The sequence below is a fragment of the Cephus cinctus genome, unplaced genomic scaffold (assembly GCF_000341935.2).
Source record: "Cephus cinctus unplaced genomic scaffold, Ccin1 Ccin1_scaffold0228, whole genome shotgun sequence".
NCBI classification, from domain to species: Eukaryota; Metazoa; Arthropoda; class Insecta; order Hymenoptera; family Cephidae; genus Cephus; species Cephus cinctus.
Genome location: NW_014332944.1, coordinates 456,962 through 475,077, shown reverse-complemented (window position 1 = coordinate 475,077; position 18,116 = coordinate 456,962). Strand labels below are relative to the sequence as shown.

General features: G+C 36.6%; 5 protein-coding genes across 9 annotated transcripts in view; 3 read left to right on the top strand and 2 right to left on the bottom strand.

Annotated features, from left to right (window-relative positions):
* The window catches only part of LOC107265530 (otoferlin), a 22,123-nt gene extending 19,994 nt beyond the window's left edge, over window positions 1–2,129 (top strand). The window contains exons 23-25 of the mRNA XM_015735084.2: window positions 521–739; window positions 824–924; window positions 1,103–2,129. Of these exons, the coding sequence (XP_015590570.1) occupies window positions 521–739; window positions 824–924; window positions 1,103–1,283 (501 nt within the window). The 3' untranslated portion in view covers window positions 1,284–2,129. The remainder of the gene's footprint in view (window positions 1–520; window positions 740–823; window positions 925–1,102) is intronic.
* A 56-nt stretch (window positions 2,130–2,185) lies between these two features.
* On the bottom strand, window positions 2,186–5,365 carry LOC107265534 (guanine nucleotide-binding protein-like 1). Of its 3 annotated transcripts, XM_015735093.2 has the most exons (6): window positions 5,226–5,365; window positions 4,595–4,778; window positions 3,973–4,295; window positions 3,262–3,907; window positions 2,713–3,135; window positions 2,186–2,629 (listed from the first exon to the last, which is right to left on the bottom strand). In XM_015735093.2, the coding sequence occupies exons 2-6, from the start codon at window positions 4,710–4,712 to the stop codon at window positions 2,385–2,387; spliced, it is 1,755 nt and encodes a 584-aa protein (XP_015590579.1). In that variant the 5' UTR covers window positions 4,713–4,778; window positions 5,226–5,365; the 3' UTR covers window positions 2,186–2,384. The 3 variants fall into 3 exon arrangements, with proteins under 3 accessions (XP_015590579.1, XP_015590580.1, XP_024938576.1); XM_015735094.2 differs by lacking the exon at window positions 5,226–5,365 and having other exon boundaries at window positions 3,973–4,292; window positions 4,595–4,906; XM_025082808.1 differs by lacking the exon at window positions 5,226–5,365 and having other exon boundaries at window positions 4,595–4,903.
* LOC107265531 (extensin) lies at window positions 5,050–12,717 on the top strand. 3 transcript variants are annotated; one of them, XM_015735086.2, is made up of 17 exons: window positions 5,051–5,187; window positions 5,270–5,684; window positions 6,241–6,343; window positions 6,441–6,573; window positions 6,646–6,759; window positions 6,842–6,963; window positions 7,039–7,235; window positions 7,321–7,478; window positions 7,560–7,625; window positions 7,707–7,864; window positions 7,945–8,934; window positions 9,012–9,245; window positions 9,369–9,421; window positions 10,383–10,486; window positions 11,565–11,609; window positions 11,713–11,913; window positions 11,984–12,717. In XM_015735086.2, exons 3-17 carry the CDS (start codon window positions 6,257–6,259, stop codon window positions 12,259–12,261), a joined length of 2,940 nt encoding a protein of 979 aa, XP_015590572.1. In that variant the 5' UTR covers window positions 5,051–5,187; window positions 5,270–5,684; window positions 6,241–6,256; the 3' UTR covers window positions 12,262–12,717. The 3 variants fall into 3 exon arrangements, 2 of the variants coding, with proteins under 2 accessions (XP_015590572.1, XP_015590574.1); XM_015735088.2 differs by lacking the exon at window positions 11,565–11,609; XR_003059111.1 differs by lacking the exons at window positions 10,383–10,486; window positions 11,565–11,609 and having other exon boundaries at window positions 5,050–5,187; window positions 11,984–12,125.
* Window positions 12,718–12,815: 98 nt separating this feature from the next.
* LOC107265532 (neprilysin-2) lies at window positions 12,816–16,039 on the bottom strand. The gene is made up of 12 exons (XM_015735090.2): window positions 15,797–16,039; window positions 15,453–15,704; window positions 15,160–15,377; window positions 14,885–15,064; window positions 14,588–14,799; window positions 14,392–14,523; window positions 14,161–14,301; window positions 13,917–14,001; window positions 13,614–13,821; window positions 13,305–13,537; window positions 13,122–13,230; window positions 12,816–13,059 (listed from the first exon to the last, which is right to left on the bottom strand). Exons 1-12 carry the CDS (start codon window positions 15,894–15,896, stop codon window positions 12,878–12,880), a joined length of 2,052 nt encoding a protein of 683 aa, XP_015590576.1. The 5' UTR covers window positions 15,897–16,039; the 3' UTR covers window positions 12,816–12,877.
* A 239-nt stretch (window positions 16,040–16,278) lies between these two features.
* On the top strand, window positions 16,279–18,087 carry LOC107265535. The gene is made up of 3 exons (XM_025082810.1): window positions 16,279–16,826; window positions 16,886–17,265; window positions 17,328–18,087. Exons 1-3 carry the CDS (start codon window positions 16,695–16,697, stop codon window positions 18,055–18,057), a joined length of 1,242 nt encoding a protein of 413 aa, XP_024938578.1. The 5' UTR covers window positions 16,279–16,694; the 3' UTR covers window positions 18,058–18,087.
* Window positions 18,088–18,116: the final 29 nt, after the last annotated feature.

Sequence of the window (18,116 nt, the reverse complement as noted above, 5' to 3'; positions counted from 1 at the left end):
CTGGAGATCCTCCACGGCCGCTTCCCCAGGGCATCGGGCGACAGCTGGGCACCACATCCTTAACTCGGGCAGGAGGTTCCTCTCCTGCCCTTAACCGTATCAAAACTACCTCCGCCCGCTCTACAGCCCTTTGCCCGTCTCCAGCGGGGCGCCGGTATTTCACCCGGGCTCCTGCCGGTCCATGGAAACGTCTCCGTCGGGTACTCTCCTCTGCCGGGCAACTCGGTACGTCGAGACTATCTCCCCACGGCAGATTCGAGCACCTCGACCTCAACTAAACAATAACGAAATCTTACGAGAGCCCTGGCATAACTATACGAATCAACCCGAGAGCGTAGCTTCTGAGCAGGGTGGCGACCCGAAGGAAACCAGAAATCGAGAACGTTATCTGTATCGGTAACCGGAGCCGCCTTAGGACCGTGATTCGAAAAATCACGTCACAGTATATATTGAATGATTGGTAATTGTTGATCAATAATTGTTATCTAAGAAATTTGATTTTTTGAATTTTTTTTTTCAGGTTTGGGACGCTGATCATTTTTCGGCTGATGATTTCTTGGGCGCCATTACCCTCGATTTAAATAGATTTCCCAGGGGGGCGAAGAATAGTAAACTTTGTACTTTGGGGATGTTGAAAACTGACGGTTCTGTGCCGATGGTTAATATATTTAAGCAGAAACGTATTAAGGGTTGGTGGCCATTTTACGTGAAAAAAGAAAACGAGGACATGGAATTGACGGTAATATAATAAAATATGTATCGTCGTTATGGGAATTGTAATAATATTTTGTTTTAATATTCAAAATCATTTTTCGTGCATTAGGGAAAAGTCGAAGCGGAAATACATTTGCTGACGAAAGAGGAAGCTGAAAAAAATCCAGCTGGATATGGAAGAAACGAACCAGATCCACTTGACAAGCCAAAGTAATTATTTACTGTTTATTGCGAATACATCAAATTAAAAATGACGTTTTGGATTTTCAAAATCTGTCATTAAATGAATTTTTTAAATCGATATACTTGATTTGCTTTAAAGCAGTTTCATAAAAATCAAATATAATACAAAATTTTGCTATTGTCTAATATTATTTTGATTTTACAGTCGACCGGATGCGTCTTTTATGTGGTTCCTGAATCCTCTGAAGTCGATCAAGTACATCGTTTGGCACAATTACAAATGGGCTATTCTCAAAGCAGTGATCGCCATTGGGATATTGCTATTAATTTTACTTTTCTTTTACGCAATTCCTGGCTACTCTGTCAAAAAAATTTTGGGAGCCTAAGACAACAACTTTCCACTTGTATTCCCCTATACTGTATACTGTGATCTGTTTCTTTGTTCTTTCATTTTCCTCGTTTCCGAAAGAACAAAAGAGAAGATATCCGTAGTTCTAATTAGCGCCCGTGATATTAGCGATTGCAATTTAAAAAGTAATTAGTAGCAGGTTCATTAGTGAAATATTACGCGACACCGTTATACCTCAGATTAAAAAAAAATACAATCAATAAGAACAGTGATAGAAGAATTAGCCGAGTGAGTAATTAGAAACACTATTTTTCAAAAATAATTATCACGAGTTCTTGTATAATCGAAAGTCAATCGATTTTGTGGTTTACTGTGCTTTAACAATTTTTGACTCATAGACTGCAATCTGTGTATAGTACGTGTTAGCTTGTGCAAAAAGTAAATAGAAATAAATTTAATTATTACACAATCTTTTTTGTAGCACAAACAGTTTTTAATATTATTATTTGTTGCAATATGCTGCAAGGATGAGTAGTGGAGGATTTTAGACAATAGAAGCTTCGAATGTTTTTTATTCTAAAAATATATTCTTCACGCGTTCGTATCCGCTATATCGGTACTTGCTAAACATTTCCATTTCGATGGACCAATAGCGCATTAATTATTCACTGCTTTGATAGATCGTACATGTAAATATTCGTTTTCTTTTTTAACACTGAAATTAATCACGAGAACAGGTTGCGAATAATAGTGGTAAAATAACCAGTAGTAACAATAAGTAATAAGTCTGTAAGATATAAATTATAACGTTTTTACTTAAATAGGTGTATCACCATGCAATTATTTTGCTCGCAATAACAAATAAAATATTCTTAAAACTTGAGTAACGTTGTCTTGTTTAAAATAAATATTAGCAGGAATTTAAATGAGAAAAAACCATTTATGGATGCAGTAAATATTGTAAAATATATTTCCGATACATCTATGATATTTTACAATATATATTCGAGTAAGATCAGCGCCATTTTGGTGTAACGAGTAATTATAATTTAAAAAAAAAAGGATTAACATGTTTCTGTTACTGTTGCAGTTTCTAGTTTCAAGCTTTTTCAATCGTTACAGAGAAAATTACACAAAACTAAGAAGCCGTTGTAAGCGCTTTAAATTTATTCACTGTTACTGGCATGTCCAAATCATCATCTGTAGAATCAGTAGAGTCATTATCTTGTTGATCCTTCGACGATTCTTGTTGTTCATCCGGATGTTCCTCTTCGTCTTCATCAGAGGACGTAAAGACTCTTTCAGTTTCAGGATCAACCTCACCCTGACTTTTAGCTTGAATCCACCTGACGATTTCAACATCACTGTGCTTCTCCCATTTTTCTGTAAATAAAACGTAATAATTATTATCTGTATGGGTTTCAATTTATTATGAATCAATTGTTTTTGTCATTTTCCTCTCTCACCCTTATTCGCAGCCCATCCAGGTGGATATGCATATATACATATCTTTCCTTCCAATGCCATTCGGAGTAAAGAATTAGCAGCCCTGTAAGAATCCAATCGGGCTGCCTTTGCTGTTTTATAATTTCTTTTAGCTGCCCATCCGTCACAGATATCCATGGCGCTCCAGGTGTCATCATTTGAAGGATGCTGTAGTCGTAGAAGCTTCGGCAGATCTATTCTCTCGGCTATAAACTTTATTGTTGTGTAAGGTTCCCTAACCTGGGCGATTGGAAATGATCCCATGAGTATTTGAAGTTGTTTTGGCACTGTCGAAGGGAAAACCAATCCAGGGCAATCACACAGACAGACGCTTTTTGTTAAAAAAATAGTTTGAAAGTGCTTGGTGTGGCCTGGAGTACGAGATACACTCACAACCTTCTTTCCTGATGTAAAAAAATGAGCTTGTTATGTCATTCCAATTGAATCCATTTCTTGAGTATGTAGAATAGTTAAAGGCTGCAGGATAAGCTGTGATACGACTTTCTGTGAAAATAATATTCTATACCTACCCATTAGAGCATTCATTAAAGAAGATTTTCCAACGTTAGGTGTTCCAATACAACCGATTGTTAAGACACCATTCTTGTACTTTTCATGTTTGAAGTAACTCGTGTCTTCTTTTTCAATCGTTACGTTATCCTTCCTATCAATGTCATCGAGATCATATTCTGAATTCATTTCCTCTTGAATTTTCTGGTGCCATGAGCTGAGGTCTACCTTATCGCTCACAATTTCTTTACAAGTTTCAAATAATTTTTGAGCTCCTTCTGCAGCCATCTTTAGTTTTCCTCGACGACGTCTTTTCTTCAATCCTTCACCATCCTCAGTGTTACCACGGAGATTGTATCCAGGAAACGAAGTAAATTCTAAGACATGTATCTTGGGATATTGTTCTCTAAAATAATTGTGCCAGGCTACGACTAATGCTGGAGATGCCAGATCAATTTTATTCAATATTAGGATCATGTCTTTTTCCAGATCCTCTGTTATGTAGTGATATAAATAAGGAGGAAACATTAATACTGGATATCTAATATCCACTATTATCAACAATATATCTGACATTTCTAAGACTCGCCACAATTGCCTCCAAGTTTCAAGATTCAATTCAAAGTATCCGATATTCTCTATGGTTTCGATATTCTTCAAATATTCCTAAAAGGAAAGAAATTGTCTTCTAGTACATTTTTTCTTGTTGAATCTCTCCAATAAAAACCTACAGTAAAGTATCTTTGTTCTCTTGACTCCAGTTGTTCCTTAGTAATATTAAAATCCCACGGTGGTCTTTTAGGCATATCGATTCCTGGTGGGAAGAAGTTATCAGAAATTTCTTGCTGCTCCAAAGGAATTGGTTCAATGGTCTGTCTAGCTTCTTCCTTTCTTCTCTGTAGTTCCTCCTTGGTTTCTCGAAAGAATTGCAATGCATATTTGCTTTTGCTAGTGCGATCTTTAGGTTGTAGATTTATCTTCTGAACAGTTCTAGAAGGCTTGTCCGCAACATCATCGCTTCCTTCATCATCATCCCCTCTGCTGTGGTGTCCTACTATTTATCCAAATATTCATTCCTAACTTTTGCTAATTAATTTAAGTATTCTTAATGTCGCTAGTGGGATATAGTACAAAACCATAAAACCAAACAGGCTGGTGGTATGTTCACCTCATACCATATCATTTCATGTTATCAAATTTTATTGACATAAGAATTTAAAATAATATTTTACATGTTTTAATATTACTATTAAAGTACGACATGAATTGCATGGTATCAGGTAAAAGAATACATGAAATGCATGTCACCAAATTTCATCAATAATTAAAACCAGCAAATCTATCATTACGCACCAAGAAGAAGCCGGTTCTGTCGCTGTTTTTTCGCTTGCATTTGCTGCTTTTTGGCTTTTCCACTAAAAGGTGCACGTCGTCTTCCTTGTGGCATCTTGCTATCATTTACTGTACGCATATAGCACGAAAATCATTCGCAAATATTAAAAACACTTACTAAAGCATCTTCGATAACCGCTAACACCTGCAGTGAAAAGCAAATGATTTGGAATCAATTGGAATGGAGTAGTTTTGAAAATGTCCGATAGAGGAAACAAATTTTAATTCCACCGTTATTCTGAAATTTTTATATAAAATATGAGACCTCTGCAGGAGTTTCGTCGAAAGAATAGAAAATGTTAATTATGACTTTTAGTTTCGATTATTTCCGTTAGATGGCCAAAAAGATTATTTTTCCAAAAATGTATTATTTCATTCAAAATACCTAACGAAATATCAATAAGTTGAAATTTATGCTTATTCTTATCGTTATAACTCAAGTAAAATTTGTTATAATATCCCATTGACTTACTTTCAAAAATGTCAAATCAGAATTTAATGGAACAATACCTAGCTGTGTGAATGACTTTCAGCTGCAATAATCTCTGAATAACGTAAGGATCAAATTTTGAATCTCATTTTTGTTGCTCACCGTTAATATTTTTGTTAGAAATAATTAATATTTGATAATTATAGATTCAAGACTGTAGCGCATTTCGAAAGGTACAGTCAGCTGATTAACTTGCGTACAACTTTCACGCTGAATTGGCCGCCACTATTTCTGGACACCAATTGATTACTACACACTATGCAAATCAGTGCTGATTTTTGCAGTATTACACAATAGAAGTGTGCTTGCATTGCAATTTGAGTGAATATGAAACGTTTAACGGGAATAACAGTGGCTGATGTGTTTGAAGAAAGTATTTGAAACAATATTGTTAAAGAATAATCTGGCAGTGTTAAATTATTTGTTCATAATTTACCGTTTATATTGGAATTAATGATTTTCATAATTTTTTAAATTATCGATTTGTTTAAAGCGTGAGAGAAATATGTGGAACATTATTTGTTTTATAAAAATTAAACAACCAGCTCGAACTGTATAGTGGTGAGTTGCATGTAATAGTTATCTTAACATTATTTATTACCTTTTTGTTGCTTGTATACTGTTTTTTTTAAGTATTGTAGGATATACAAAATGAACCGAGTCAGAACTATTTTAAAAAATGCATGATTTATTGTACGGTATTGTTTCTGCTCATACATTTTGTAAATTATACATAACATAACCTTCAGGAAGTTTATAGAATGTTATAAGAGATAATAATGTGTTATTTCAAGTACAGTAAGATTTTTCATTATCATGATATTTTATTTTTATTCTTATCAGCTTTATCTATTTATGCTTTATTGTTACTTGATACCAGCTTGTATAATAAATGCTTTCTTATGTTAGAGAAAAGGCTTCTATTCATATATTTGACTTGTCACTTATGTCAAATATAGGTATACTTTCTTGCTCGATATATAGGAGGAATAAATACTTTGTACAATTTGGATTGTATCATGTATTATTATATTTGTAGTAATTCTATGATTGTCAGATACTGCTTATGTATTATTCTGTGTCCAGCTCACTTAGTGTGATTGCCTCTCAATTTCAGAAATGATACAGTGGTTATGAAAGAAACCACGCATAATACTGAGAGAGTCGATTTAATGCTAATGGCTAAAGGAAAGTTGCAGGGTTCCAACCCTAACAATAAGGTAAAACAACTACAGTCTTTTTGTAAATTTGCAGGTACCTCTAATGTTGTATTTTGATGGTTCCTTTTTGAAATTTATATATCTTTTATTCATCTAGACTTCATCTTCGAATGGTGGTTTTAAGAATACCGATACCTATACTACAGAATTTGAAATTAATGAAATACCACCCAGTGCCAGAACTCTGCTCACAAAAGGATACATACAAGATGAGATCAACAATTTTTCAGGTATGAAGAAACCAATTGTATACCTAATAATGATAATTTTTATTTAATATTTAAATAAAATCTTATGTACAGGTGCTACTGTTTCCACTCGTGGACGATTTATGACAGAACAAGAAAAATTAAGATGTCCAAACGAACATCCATTGTATTTATATATACAGGGTCATACGAAACATAATATTGACTGTATGTATTAATTCTTATTAGTGTAATTTATATCGTTAGTACAATAAGACATCTTCATATCAATATATTTTCACAAAACCAGTGGCCATCGAAAAGATCAATGAAATAATAAAAACAGAACATCAAAGCTCTCTGAATAGACCCAGCAGATTTACCAATGCTCCTCCACCGCTTATGAGCTTACATTCAGGTGTACCTACTGTGGTATGTAACGCTAATAAGAGATATTAGTTTCTTATTAAGAATTTCAATATCTGGTGGTGCTATTTTAAATTTTAGGAGAAAATTTGTGTAGGCATAGAAAATGCTCCTCAGGGTTTTGACTTGCGGGGACGTATTATTGGTGCTGGTGGTGCGAACTTACTGTATATTAGGGGTGAGACTGGGGCGACTGTGACCTTACGGGGTCGCGGTTCACAATTTACCGACCCAGTTTTGGGTACCGAATCGCCAGATCCACTTCATTTGTATATAGAGTAAGATTCTGTTATTATTTGTCTTTGTTATGATATTAGCAACAGTTAGTCGTAGCAAAAACAATTATTGTTGTAATTGTTATAGACATCCGAAACCAGAGGCGTTGCAAAATGCTAAACAACTGGCAATTAATTTGATCCAAACGATGCAATCTGAATTGCAATCTTATATACAGCAACAACCACCACCTGTTCAATCACAACAAGTTATGGAACAACCGCAAATGCAGCAGATACAACAAGGTAAAAAATGGTCAAGTATGCATGGTTTCGTAAGTAAAAAAGAAAAATCATAAAATCAAATCCATTCCTGGTCTTGTTTAGCTCAATTTCAAACAATGAATATTGGAACACTGGGACAACCGAATGTCGTTACTATTCAACATCAAGGTACATAAAATTTCAACCACCTTTAATACTTTCAAAAATTATTATAGTATTGACAATCTGATGGTGTATCTGCCATTCCAGATATAATTCAGCATCCACAGAGTAGTGTTGTGACATTACCAGCAACCATACTCACAGCGACAGTGGCTGGTGCACCGGGAACAGGTGTTACGGTGCCACCTCCAGGAGTACACATTCCAGCACATTCAGGACCTCTAGTTTCATCAGGTCAAACTCAGGTATCATTTACCCAATCCTACCAAGAACTAGCAGTCAGCAAGGGAGAATGTAGAATCAATGCATGAATTTTTATCTCTAGGAGATACAAACTTTCATGCAACCACCACCAGTTGGGCAGGTCCAATTAATTGGACCACCACCAGCAGTAAGCCAAGTTCAGTATCAAATTCATCCTGGTCAGCCATTACAAATCCAAGGAATTCAAGTTCCTCCATCAGGTTCTCAAGCATCGCCACAGCCCATGACACAAATGTACGTCATGAGCCAACCCCCACCACACAGTCCAGCTTCGCAAAGTTTCATCTCAAGTAGCAGTGGATCCGTAAATGGCGGCGCTGTTTCTTACGTTTACACGCAGCCAAATATACAAAGACCGCCAACACCTTCCCACGGTGTCATTGAAACTGTCAACGTGAATCTTCAACAGCCACCACCTTCCGCACCATTGAACATGACCCAACAACCACCACCGCCATTGTTGCATCTTCATTTTCCACCGCCAAACTTTCCACCCAACCAACCACCTCCTCCAATACCACAAACTTATCAAATACAATATCAACAAGTTCAGGCACCTGTTTCTCAGGCCCAAACCCAATTTGTGTTACAACCTGGAGAACATATTGTACCATCCCAAATGCATCAAACTCATGAACCTCCCCCTGTCATGTCCCACGTGATGCCTCCACAATTTGAGGGTCAGCCACCTCCACCACCTCCGCCACAATTTCATCTTCAAGTTCCACCTCCCACAAACCAAACTTTCCTGGTGCCAAGTTCTCAGTCGCCGCAGCATCATCAGCAGGCACCTCCACCTCCGCCGCCGCCACCACCTCCAGGTGTTGAAATGCAACATCCACAAGAAGTTCCTCTTGATCAGGGTCCTCCGCCACAACCAGTACCACCACCTCAAATGGTGCCGCCACCGTCGGTTAATCAAATTCAGAATTCTATGAATATTCTGACCAGTGTACCGCCACCCACGCAAGTACCTCCCCCGCAGACAGCCCCTTGGCTTTATCAGGCGCATCAGCATCAACAGTTGGGACAACCCCAGGGACAGATACAGGTATTTATTAATTTATTTATTGATCAGGTGCAATAGAAGTCAATTTTGTCTTCATTGTTTTATTTGATTCTTTGTAGGTGCAGCTGCCGCCATCGAGTATGCCTTTACATAACGTACCTCCGCCTCAGGTCCAGGCTCAAATACAATATCATACGCAACAGATACAATATCAAAATGGTCAGATGCAAGCGCAGGTGCATTATACTCTTCAGCAGCCGCAGCTGCAGTCGTTTGAACAAAAACCGGATTCGCCTGAACATCAAAAGTGTCAGGGTGTCAAGAGGCGATTTTCGGATGTCGATGGGGCGCAGGTAGATATCATTAATTTCAAAATTTCAATTATTTCGTACAGTATTATTTCTGAAGAAGTATTTAAATAATGCTAGCCAACACCTGGAATTAGTTTTGTGACCTTAACAAAATTATTTTTTCAGGAACTACCGCCATATCAATGTGGACCACCACACGCACAACGTCATGGTTCTGGGTAAGTGGAACAAAATCATCGTTAATTATTGTATTTGCAGTACTGAAATTATTGTATAATTTGTGATCGTGGCAGTGATCCTATAAGCGCTTTCTACTACAATCGCTATGAATTTTACTAGGCGACACAAGAATATTCCCAAATCGGATTCGAGGACTTGTGATTATAGATAAAATTACCAACCAATCATCATTAAACGTTAACGATTTTTTTCCAGAAAAATGTACGTCCCTAAAATCGCGTCGTACGATCTTATCGGCGAACGGTGTTACGGAATCCAGTGACATTAAAGATTCTTAAAGAAACAAAAAGAGTGAAAGATAAAAGAGAAGGCTTTTAAGTTAGTTTACAGTAACAATTTGAATCGCTGGCACGAGTCGTGTAAAACTCATTACGTCCTAACGTTGCAAAATAATAACAGCAAAGCAACCGAAGTGACAAATTCTGTTAATTTATAAATTATTCACAATTATCGTCGTTCCTCTACTGTAATGAGTTTTACACGGAAAACATACGTAACAATAAACATCAATAATTTTCACGTTAGAATCATACAAAAATAAACTCAGTTGACTCACAATCAGTCGGGTTTTATGATCTATAGTCTGTTGACGGTACAATAAACGAGGTGGTTCAATTGTTTTTCTAAGAAAGGGTGAAGAGGATAAAAAAAATAAAAACAGAATAAGATAAGAGGAGAGCAGTAAAGAAGCCAACGTGGAGTCACTCTTGTGCTTATCAAAGTCGTTTGCTATATAAACGCGTCACACCAGTATATACGTATATAGAAACCTTGAGAAATCTCTTATCATTAATGGCCAACTGGTCGAAGCCAAGGCTTGACTTTATTATTTCAGAATTGTCCGAGGGTCTGTGGGTCATTTTTTAACGCTATTCTACCACGCGTCCTGCACGATATACTTTATGCTCTTAATCAATGCAATTAATATTGTTCAAGCAGAGAAGGTGACCGACATCAGCAGATCTTACATGGTCCACCACCAGCGGGTGTGGGTCCACATCATGGCGATCGAAACAAGATGCTAATGCCACCTCCACATTCAGGTCTGTAGCTAAGAGTATTACAGGCGGAAGAGTGCTGGATGCCTTGCAGATTTTATTAGAAAATTCTTTTTGTCTTTTAGGAATGGTTTTGCAAAAATATTCATATAGCCTGTTGGTACGATGGTGTGTTTTGACAAAAAGAGAAAAATAAAGTGTGCAAAACCATTTCAATTTAAAGAGAGGTTTGCAAATTTATATTTATCTAGTTTTATTGAGTGATCGGTACCTGGCATCGTTTCTCGATACTCTTAGACTGTAGTATACATGGTAACTTAAGTCGTTTTACATATTTTTCTTATACTAAGACTTGTGTCGTATGAGATTATCTAATTGCAGGTTGTTCGATGGATCAGGTATGACTTTGGAGTTGCTGTATTGTTGTTTAATTTGTTTTACGTGCTGCTCTGTTCAAGCATAGTTTGTCTTTTATATTTACAGTTTAAAACAGCTGAATTTGTAGGGACAGCAGGGATGGATAAACTAGCTGACATTGATTATATAATTATTGCATATTATTTATAGATTAATTCATTGTATTTTGCAGATTACATGGAATTTTGATATTTACTGATGTTACTTCTACAATTTTTATTCAGGTCTGCAATCACGTGTGCATTTATTTCCATGTGTGGGAGTCATCAGGAGTTATGTAATTGCATTGTCTGTATTGTACATTTAATTGACTTATCAGTGTAGAACATTTACAGATGAAAGCTGAATTGTATTTATTAAGTCCACTTGGAACTGGAATGGAGTTTAAAATAATTGTTGCTTTTCTTCTAGAATTAATATGAATTGTACTTTTGATTTACTTTCAGATTCGATGAGTACTATGAAAACTTCAGTGCTGTGGTTTATCGATCAATATCAATCACAATATTTTTTGCATTCTATAAACTTATTTCAGGAGAACAATTGCTACTAAAACCCAGACACAGCTGTGCAGTAAATCTCGATGGCTAGAATATCTGAGAAGATATTCATCTTTTAAACAACGTTGCTTTCATCACAAGTTTTAATTATCTGTCGCGTAGTGGAGTTCGCAGTACCTTCATATAGTCAATGTTTATTTATTCAGGTGACAAGCGTAGCATGGATCCGAAGATGGCTAGTCAGAATCCAGGTACATAAATTTAAATTTCAGAGACAAAAAACTGGATAAATCATCTTCATATTAGGCCGATCGAGTCTTTCTTGACGTTAAGAAGGATAAATCTTTATTACAGGAAACGAACAGAATTTGGGAGGAGATCCTGCAGGACCTCCGCCACCGCCACCTCAGGCACCATGGCAAGCGCATCATCCTAGAGTCCCTTGGGGGAGGCCACCACCACCCCCACCGCCACCTCCTAGAGAGGACCATCACATTCTCTACCCAGCGCCACCACCTACGAATGTTCCTCCGCCACAAATTCGTCCCATGAGGGGTAAGTGGGTGAAAAGATATAATAAAAAATGAAATAAATTCATTAAAAAAATGTGTCTTTTCCCTTTCAGTTCAAAACGAGGGTAATCAGTCTCCTGTAGGAATTCAAAGTCCCATGATGGAGTCTCATATGAATGTCGAATACAATCAGATGCCACCATACAGCATGAAACCACCTCCTTATAATTCGATGCCTCTGATGCAATCGATATGTAATCCACCTCCGCCACCTCCGCCATATCATCAACAACAGAGGGCCCAGCATCCTCAGCAAAATATGCAGCACTATCAAGTTCCTATTTCTCAAGCGTGCCAGCCGCCCACTTCTTGCCCACCGTGGATGAATTAATTTTGGAAACAATTGGCGTTGATGAGAAACGTTGGTACCTCTTCATAAAGACGTCCTCTTACCATTGGCTCAGCATTAATCAGAATACAGACTGATCCTGCAGTTGGATCATAACTGGTAGGTGTGTTACGTGTGAATTGTCTTTTATTAAAAAGGAAATTCTGAGCGAACAGTCAGCTATTTTTCTCTATTCACACATTTTTTGCCTGAGCTTAGATCTCAGAAAAATTTGAAATCGACAGAAGGCATGATCGATTCTCTAGAACTTTGTACACTATATTATTAAACTGTATTTATTGTAAGGTATAAATGATGTAAGTTTCACAACGCGACGATCGCTGGCGAATCGGATAATCTGTTTTTGCTTGCGAATCAACAGTGTTGAATGTGATTCGAGGGGGTTCGAGAAAAGAGCGTGTGACTTATGTACAGAATAAATAAAAATTTTCTTAGCGAGTCGGTTTTCGGTTTTTCTCCTCGTTTTTATTTTCTTTGCTTTGAAAAACTTTAATCATTTGTTAAGGGTTTGATAACAATTAGAATACTTGTGTACGAACGGTGTGTTAAAACGTGAGAATTTATTTATTGACTTATGATAATTTCATTAATATGATTTCTAGGGTATCCACATTTTACATTTATTCATTAAATTCATTCTGGAACCTACCGGACAACCAAAATCAACACCAAAATTGCAATTGTTCGCCACCATCCAGTTGTATCGTGGTTTCATGGCTGGATCACAATTTGCGGTAGCTGCTGCTATCCAGAACAACTGTCTGGTTGTGTATTTCAAGCCTGTCGTTAGAAAATCGAAATTTAACAAAAATTAAACACCAGAAGGGACCACACCAACTTACCTGGTAGAGTAACGTTGCACATTTTTTGTTGTTTCCAGTAGAAAAATGACTTGTAAGCTATTTCAGCAGCTCCAATGTATCCAAAAGTGATGTCCAGTGAGTCAAGTGGCTATGAGAAAAATGACAAAATCATTTTGAAGTCTTCATACAAAAACCAACTTATCGATCAACTTTTAGACATACCTTCAGTTGAGCAATTTCACGACAGGCTTTAAGAGAGCACCAGTGTCTCTGTGTCGTCTGAGTCCACCAGGATTTTTCTCGCCATTGTAAATTACTATCGATGAACGATCCCTTCTCGTAAATCTGAAGTCCCATTGAGAGTGCAATTTGCAAACCGATGACAGCATAATTCATAAAATCAAGTTCAGGCAATGTACTGAAGCGTCCTGGTCCCAAAGCTCCAGCTGGTATGTCTGATAAGAATCAAGAAACATTATCATCAATAATAATTAATTGTCAGCGTCAACTTTTACTTTGATTTATACTCACAAACTTCATTCGTGATACGTTCTGGTTTCACGACGACGTCACTTGCAGCAAATGGCGTCCTCACCATCGCCTGCATTGTCTGATTGTCGATGCGTCGCAAAGCATACATGGCCCGTGGTCGTCCGATTTGTAGAAAATACTGATCTCTCAGGAAAATATTAAGTTCACGGAAAAGTACCAATATGGCGTTGGGTTTGGTAAAGTCGAGCTAAGAGGAAAAAAGCAATGGTAAATTTTGGTTGGAATGTCAAACAGTGCAATGGATACACCGTACAATTATTGTAGTACAAAAATGGCACTAACACGATCAAAATAATTAGTATCAAAAATATCATCCGAATAGACGTTGACGAAAGTGGTCCTCTCGGATTTTTTGGCTGCGTGCAGTCTGTGAATAAAAAAAAAAAAAGAAAATTGAGTCATGCAAACAATTATTTTGAATTGTAGTACTGTTATAGTTTTTACTATTGTATTGTATATGGGATCTTGTGCAAGTCATTGGATATACATATTTGTTTTGTTCTTGTTCTTGTTCAACAATACTTACTGTGTCAAATGATCCATCCATGGTATTCTATGGAATATTTGATGCGCCTCGTGCGCAATACGAGTTTGTAATTCCGTGACTTTTGCTTTGGTAATTGGCCCAGCAAATTTGGCTACAATCATATCGAGAGCTCGTGAAAAACTATGAAAAAAAATAATATATCTTTTTTTAACAAGTTTTCCACCATTTTTGTTGTCGTTTTAATCTACCAATTAATCTGAAAATTCTTACGTGAGTTTAGTCGATTTGTAACAGATGTCTTCAACCTCTTCGGTATCTTTGGCCAATATCAAGTTAACGAGTGGCCTGTTATACAGGGTCATTTCGTCAATAAGAACCAGAAAGCCATGATTTGCTAATATTCTGTTTAAAAAAATGTTACAATTTTAATCCACCGTCTAAGTATCTAATTTCGAAAATATTTAACCTTTTATCGGTTTTTTTCAATAGCTCATCGATGTTCGACAAGAAGCACGGTTCGATTAACACGCAATTTCTGTCAGACAAATAATTGGCTTGTTTACGTGGTAGCATGGCTCTCAAATACTCCATCCAGTTGACGTAAGGATAAGTCTTTTGTAATTCAGCAATTGATACTTGTTTCATCTCAAGAATTGGTGTTTTTTGCCCATGATTCATCTGCGCAATTGTCAAGTGAGTTATAGTAGATAATGTAAGACAATTGGTTTATATTAAATGTTAATTATTAAAAAAAAATAATTACATCAAAAATGTCCATACGAAAGTCATGAACTCCCGCCAAGTCTTTTACCATATCATCCATATTGAAAATGTTTGAACGATTTCCCAACATACGTTTCACAATTGTCGAATAAAAATCGTCAGATCTCATACCAGTTGGAGTTTTAGGTCCTACGAGTGGATGAAACTTCGCACGTTCCACCTGACGTAGAAATGAAATTGGAATTAAAGAAATATTTAACGAAGAGGACACCGGTTTTTGGGATTTCACGAATTTTGACGTCCAATTCAAAATACCCTAAACGTAAGCGTGTCATTGATGCTCCACGCTTTGTCAACGTCATCCAAATTTAAACCAACGTCTATAAACATTTTTGGCATAAATCCCAATTTTCTGGCACTTATCGAAAAATTAATCCAAGAAAAATCCATGTCCCAATCGGGAGTCGCCATTGGCCATTTGCCTAATCGATTGAAGACCAATTCCAATCCGTAAGCTGCTTCCGCGGGTTTTGCTGTTTTATAAAAATTACATTGGGATGTCATTGTTAAATAGTGAAAAAATAATTAAGCTACGAAAAGATACTTACTGATTTTACAACTTTGCCAATATAATTTTGCCAGACTAATACCTCGATGCTCATCAGGACGCACTGGCTCATCTAATTCCTCTATTATTTTGCTTTCAAGCGTTTCATAATGTTGAATAAGAACACTGCTTCTGGCTCGCGGATATTTATAAGAATTTTGCGAATAATAACTGTTCAATCGTCCGCATGAAAATTCCATAAAATCTTCACAGGGATTGAGACTTTCGTCTATGATACTTTTTATACGATTTGCTGTTAAAATATAAAAACTTTTAGATAGATTCTTGTTTTGTAATTAAAAATATTTTTTTTTTTTTTTATAAACTAAAAATACTCAAATTTACCTTCCGCTATACATTCCGCGTATTGGCACTCCTCGGAATTGACAAAATTTTGGAAAATTAGTATAACGATAATTGACAAAATTGAACGGTACCACTGCATTTTTCAAATACAAGTTGATCTTCAACCTTAATCCCTGAGACTAAGTTCATTTTCAACGGGTAAGAATTTCATTGGCGAAACATCATTAAATCTCTCGCTAATTTCATTCCAATTACATCGGCTGCTAATTAGTACCATTTGCATAGGCGTTAACGATAGTCGAATACTCGTTTGTATTGCATGGTTTTTTCTACTAGCCTAACTTGACCTAAGAGAGTTTATTATTTTTTCTGGAATTTACGAGCGTTTCATTATTTCGATTTTTGTCTAAAGCCGTTAACGGTTAATGGATTTTTAAAAGCTCGTGGAACGAGTATAAAATTTTTGTAAATTTTGTATCAAATTTTCATTGCTGAACGATTGTCGAGGCAGTCGTAATATACGCGAGGAAAAATATTTTTGACAAATTTTCCAAATATTTATACACTTTGAAAATTACATTAAGTCACTTTTTAAACAATGTAAAATCCGTTCCAACGTTCCTTTGCAATTCCGACCGTCTAGACTTTCGTCTCGTCTATTAAAACTTGAGAACAACAAGCGTCAACAGTACTTCGCAATATCCAGTATCCATATATATTACGACCTGAAATGCCTGAAACTCATACAATAGTCATAAGATTGTATAAATTTGAAAATAAGAAACAAAGGAAAGTTTCGCACATAATTTCTCATAATTTAATAAAACGTCATACGTAATAGAGTTAACCAAAATATTATGTTTGGATAAAGAATTTTGTGAATTTTATTTCTTTTAAATATATATACCAGTGATTTATCGGATTCGCTTAATCAAAAATGTCAAATACGTGTCCCAGTTCATCTCATCAACTGGTCGCAGCATCCATAGCCTTTCGACGTGCTCGTCGTAAATTTCCAAAAAATCTTGAATTTCGGTCACGTTCAAGATATTATCATAAGGAGCCAAAGGTATGCTTTAGTTAACCGCACAAGCTAGAGAATATCGAAATAATAAAATTTTCTTGCAGGTGACAAGTCCAGGAAACGTCAAATCAGGATTTTCATCGAATAAACAAATTCGAAATGTTAAATCGAATAATTTGTATTTGCCTAATACATGGATAAACGATCATCCTAAGACACCTGACAGGTTCCTAAAAAAGGATATTAAGAGAAGACCCGAATCGTCCTGTAGCTGCTGCCAATGTCACTGTAAACCCCGCAAAGACGATGCTAAGGAAATCGACGTAGAAAAATTGAAAAACGAAAAAAGTGGCGGCGACGTGAGGAACGGTATAGAAATGAAAAATAATAGTTACCCAGATTACGTGAAACTGAATTTCGATACCGATAGAAGAAAATATTTTGGAAAAATGCACAGTGACAAAAAACCGTCATGGATTTACAAGTAAAAGTCAATTTTGAAAATACAAAGAAAACAAGCTAAAAATTGTACCATTGATTTCGTAGATCAAAGTCACCAGTCGGGACAAAGTGTTACGATAAAAGATCCTGCGGCCGCGAGATGGCAGCACTGTCCATTCATTCGGATCGAACTAGAACCTTGAAAAATGATCCAGAAACTCAATATGATCTTCTGACCTCGTACGAGACGCTGCGACAGGATCAGGATGACTTTCCAGGTGGATTTTACGATTGGGAAAATCGAAATCATCCTGGATTATCCATAAAGACAATTTCACGAAATGGCGTCGTGTCAGGTGGCTGCAGTTGCTTCGAGCAATCTTCGGAAATTACATCCAGACAAGAGAGTTGCCTTAGACCCTCCTTCGTGAAAGCTCAGCAGCTCGGGAGGGTCTACGGAAAGAATTTTTCCAAAGGATGTTCCCGATATGTGCAACGCGCTAAAAAGTATCCCCGGGATTCGCCTTTGATATCGACGACACTTCCGGTCCAGGAGGATGAAGTGGTACCCATCGACCATAAGGATTCCGTAACGATACTCGTGGAAAAATTTCGTGACTGTGCGAAAATCAAAGATCAGGATAGAAGGAATTGCGGGGAGATGAACGAGGGCAGGATGAGATCATTACGAGATAATAACAAGATGACTTGTTATGGAAATAAAAAGTCAGGTGGCTGTAGAAAAAATTTTCAAAATATTCCAAACGATTTTCGAAAGATGATTTCGAGAAATCCTCGTTCCAGAGCGAATGGAATGTGGAGGCATACGTTTTGATAATTTCTATTTTGATTTTACAATTTTTTTTTTAACCAAATTCTCTTTACAAGGCTTAT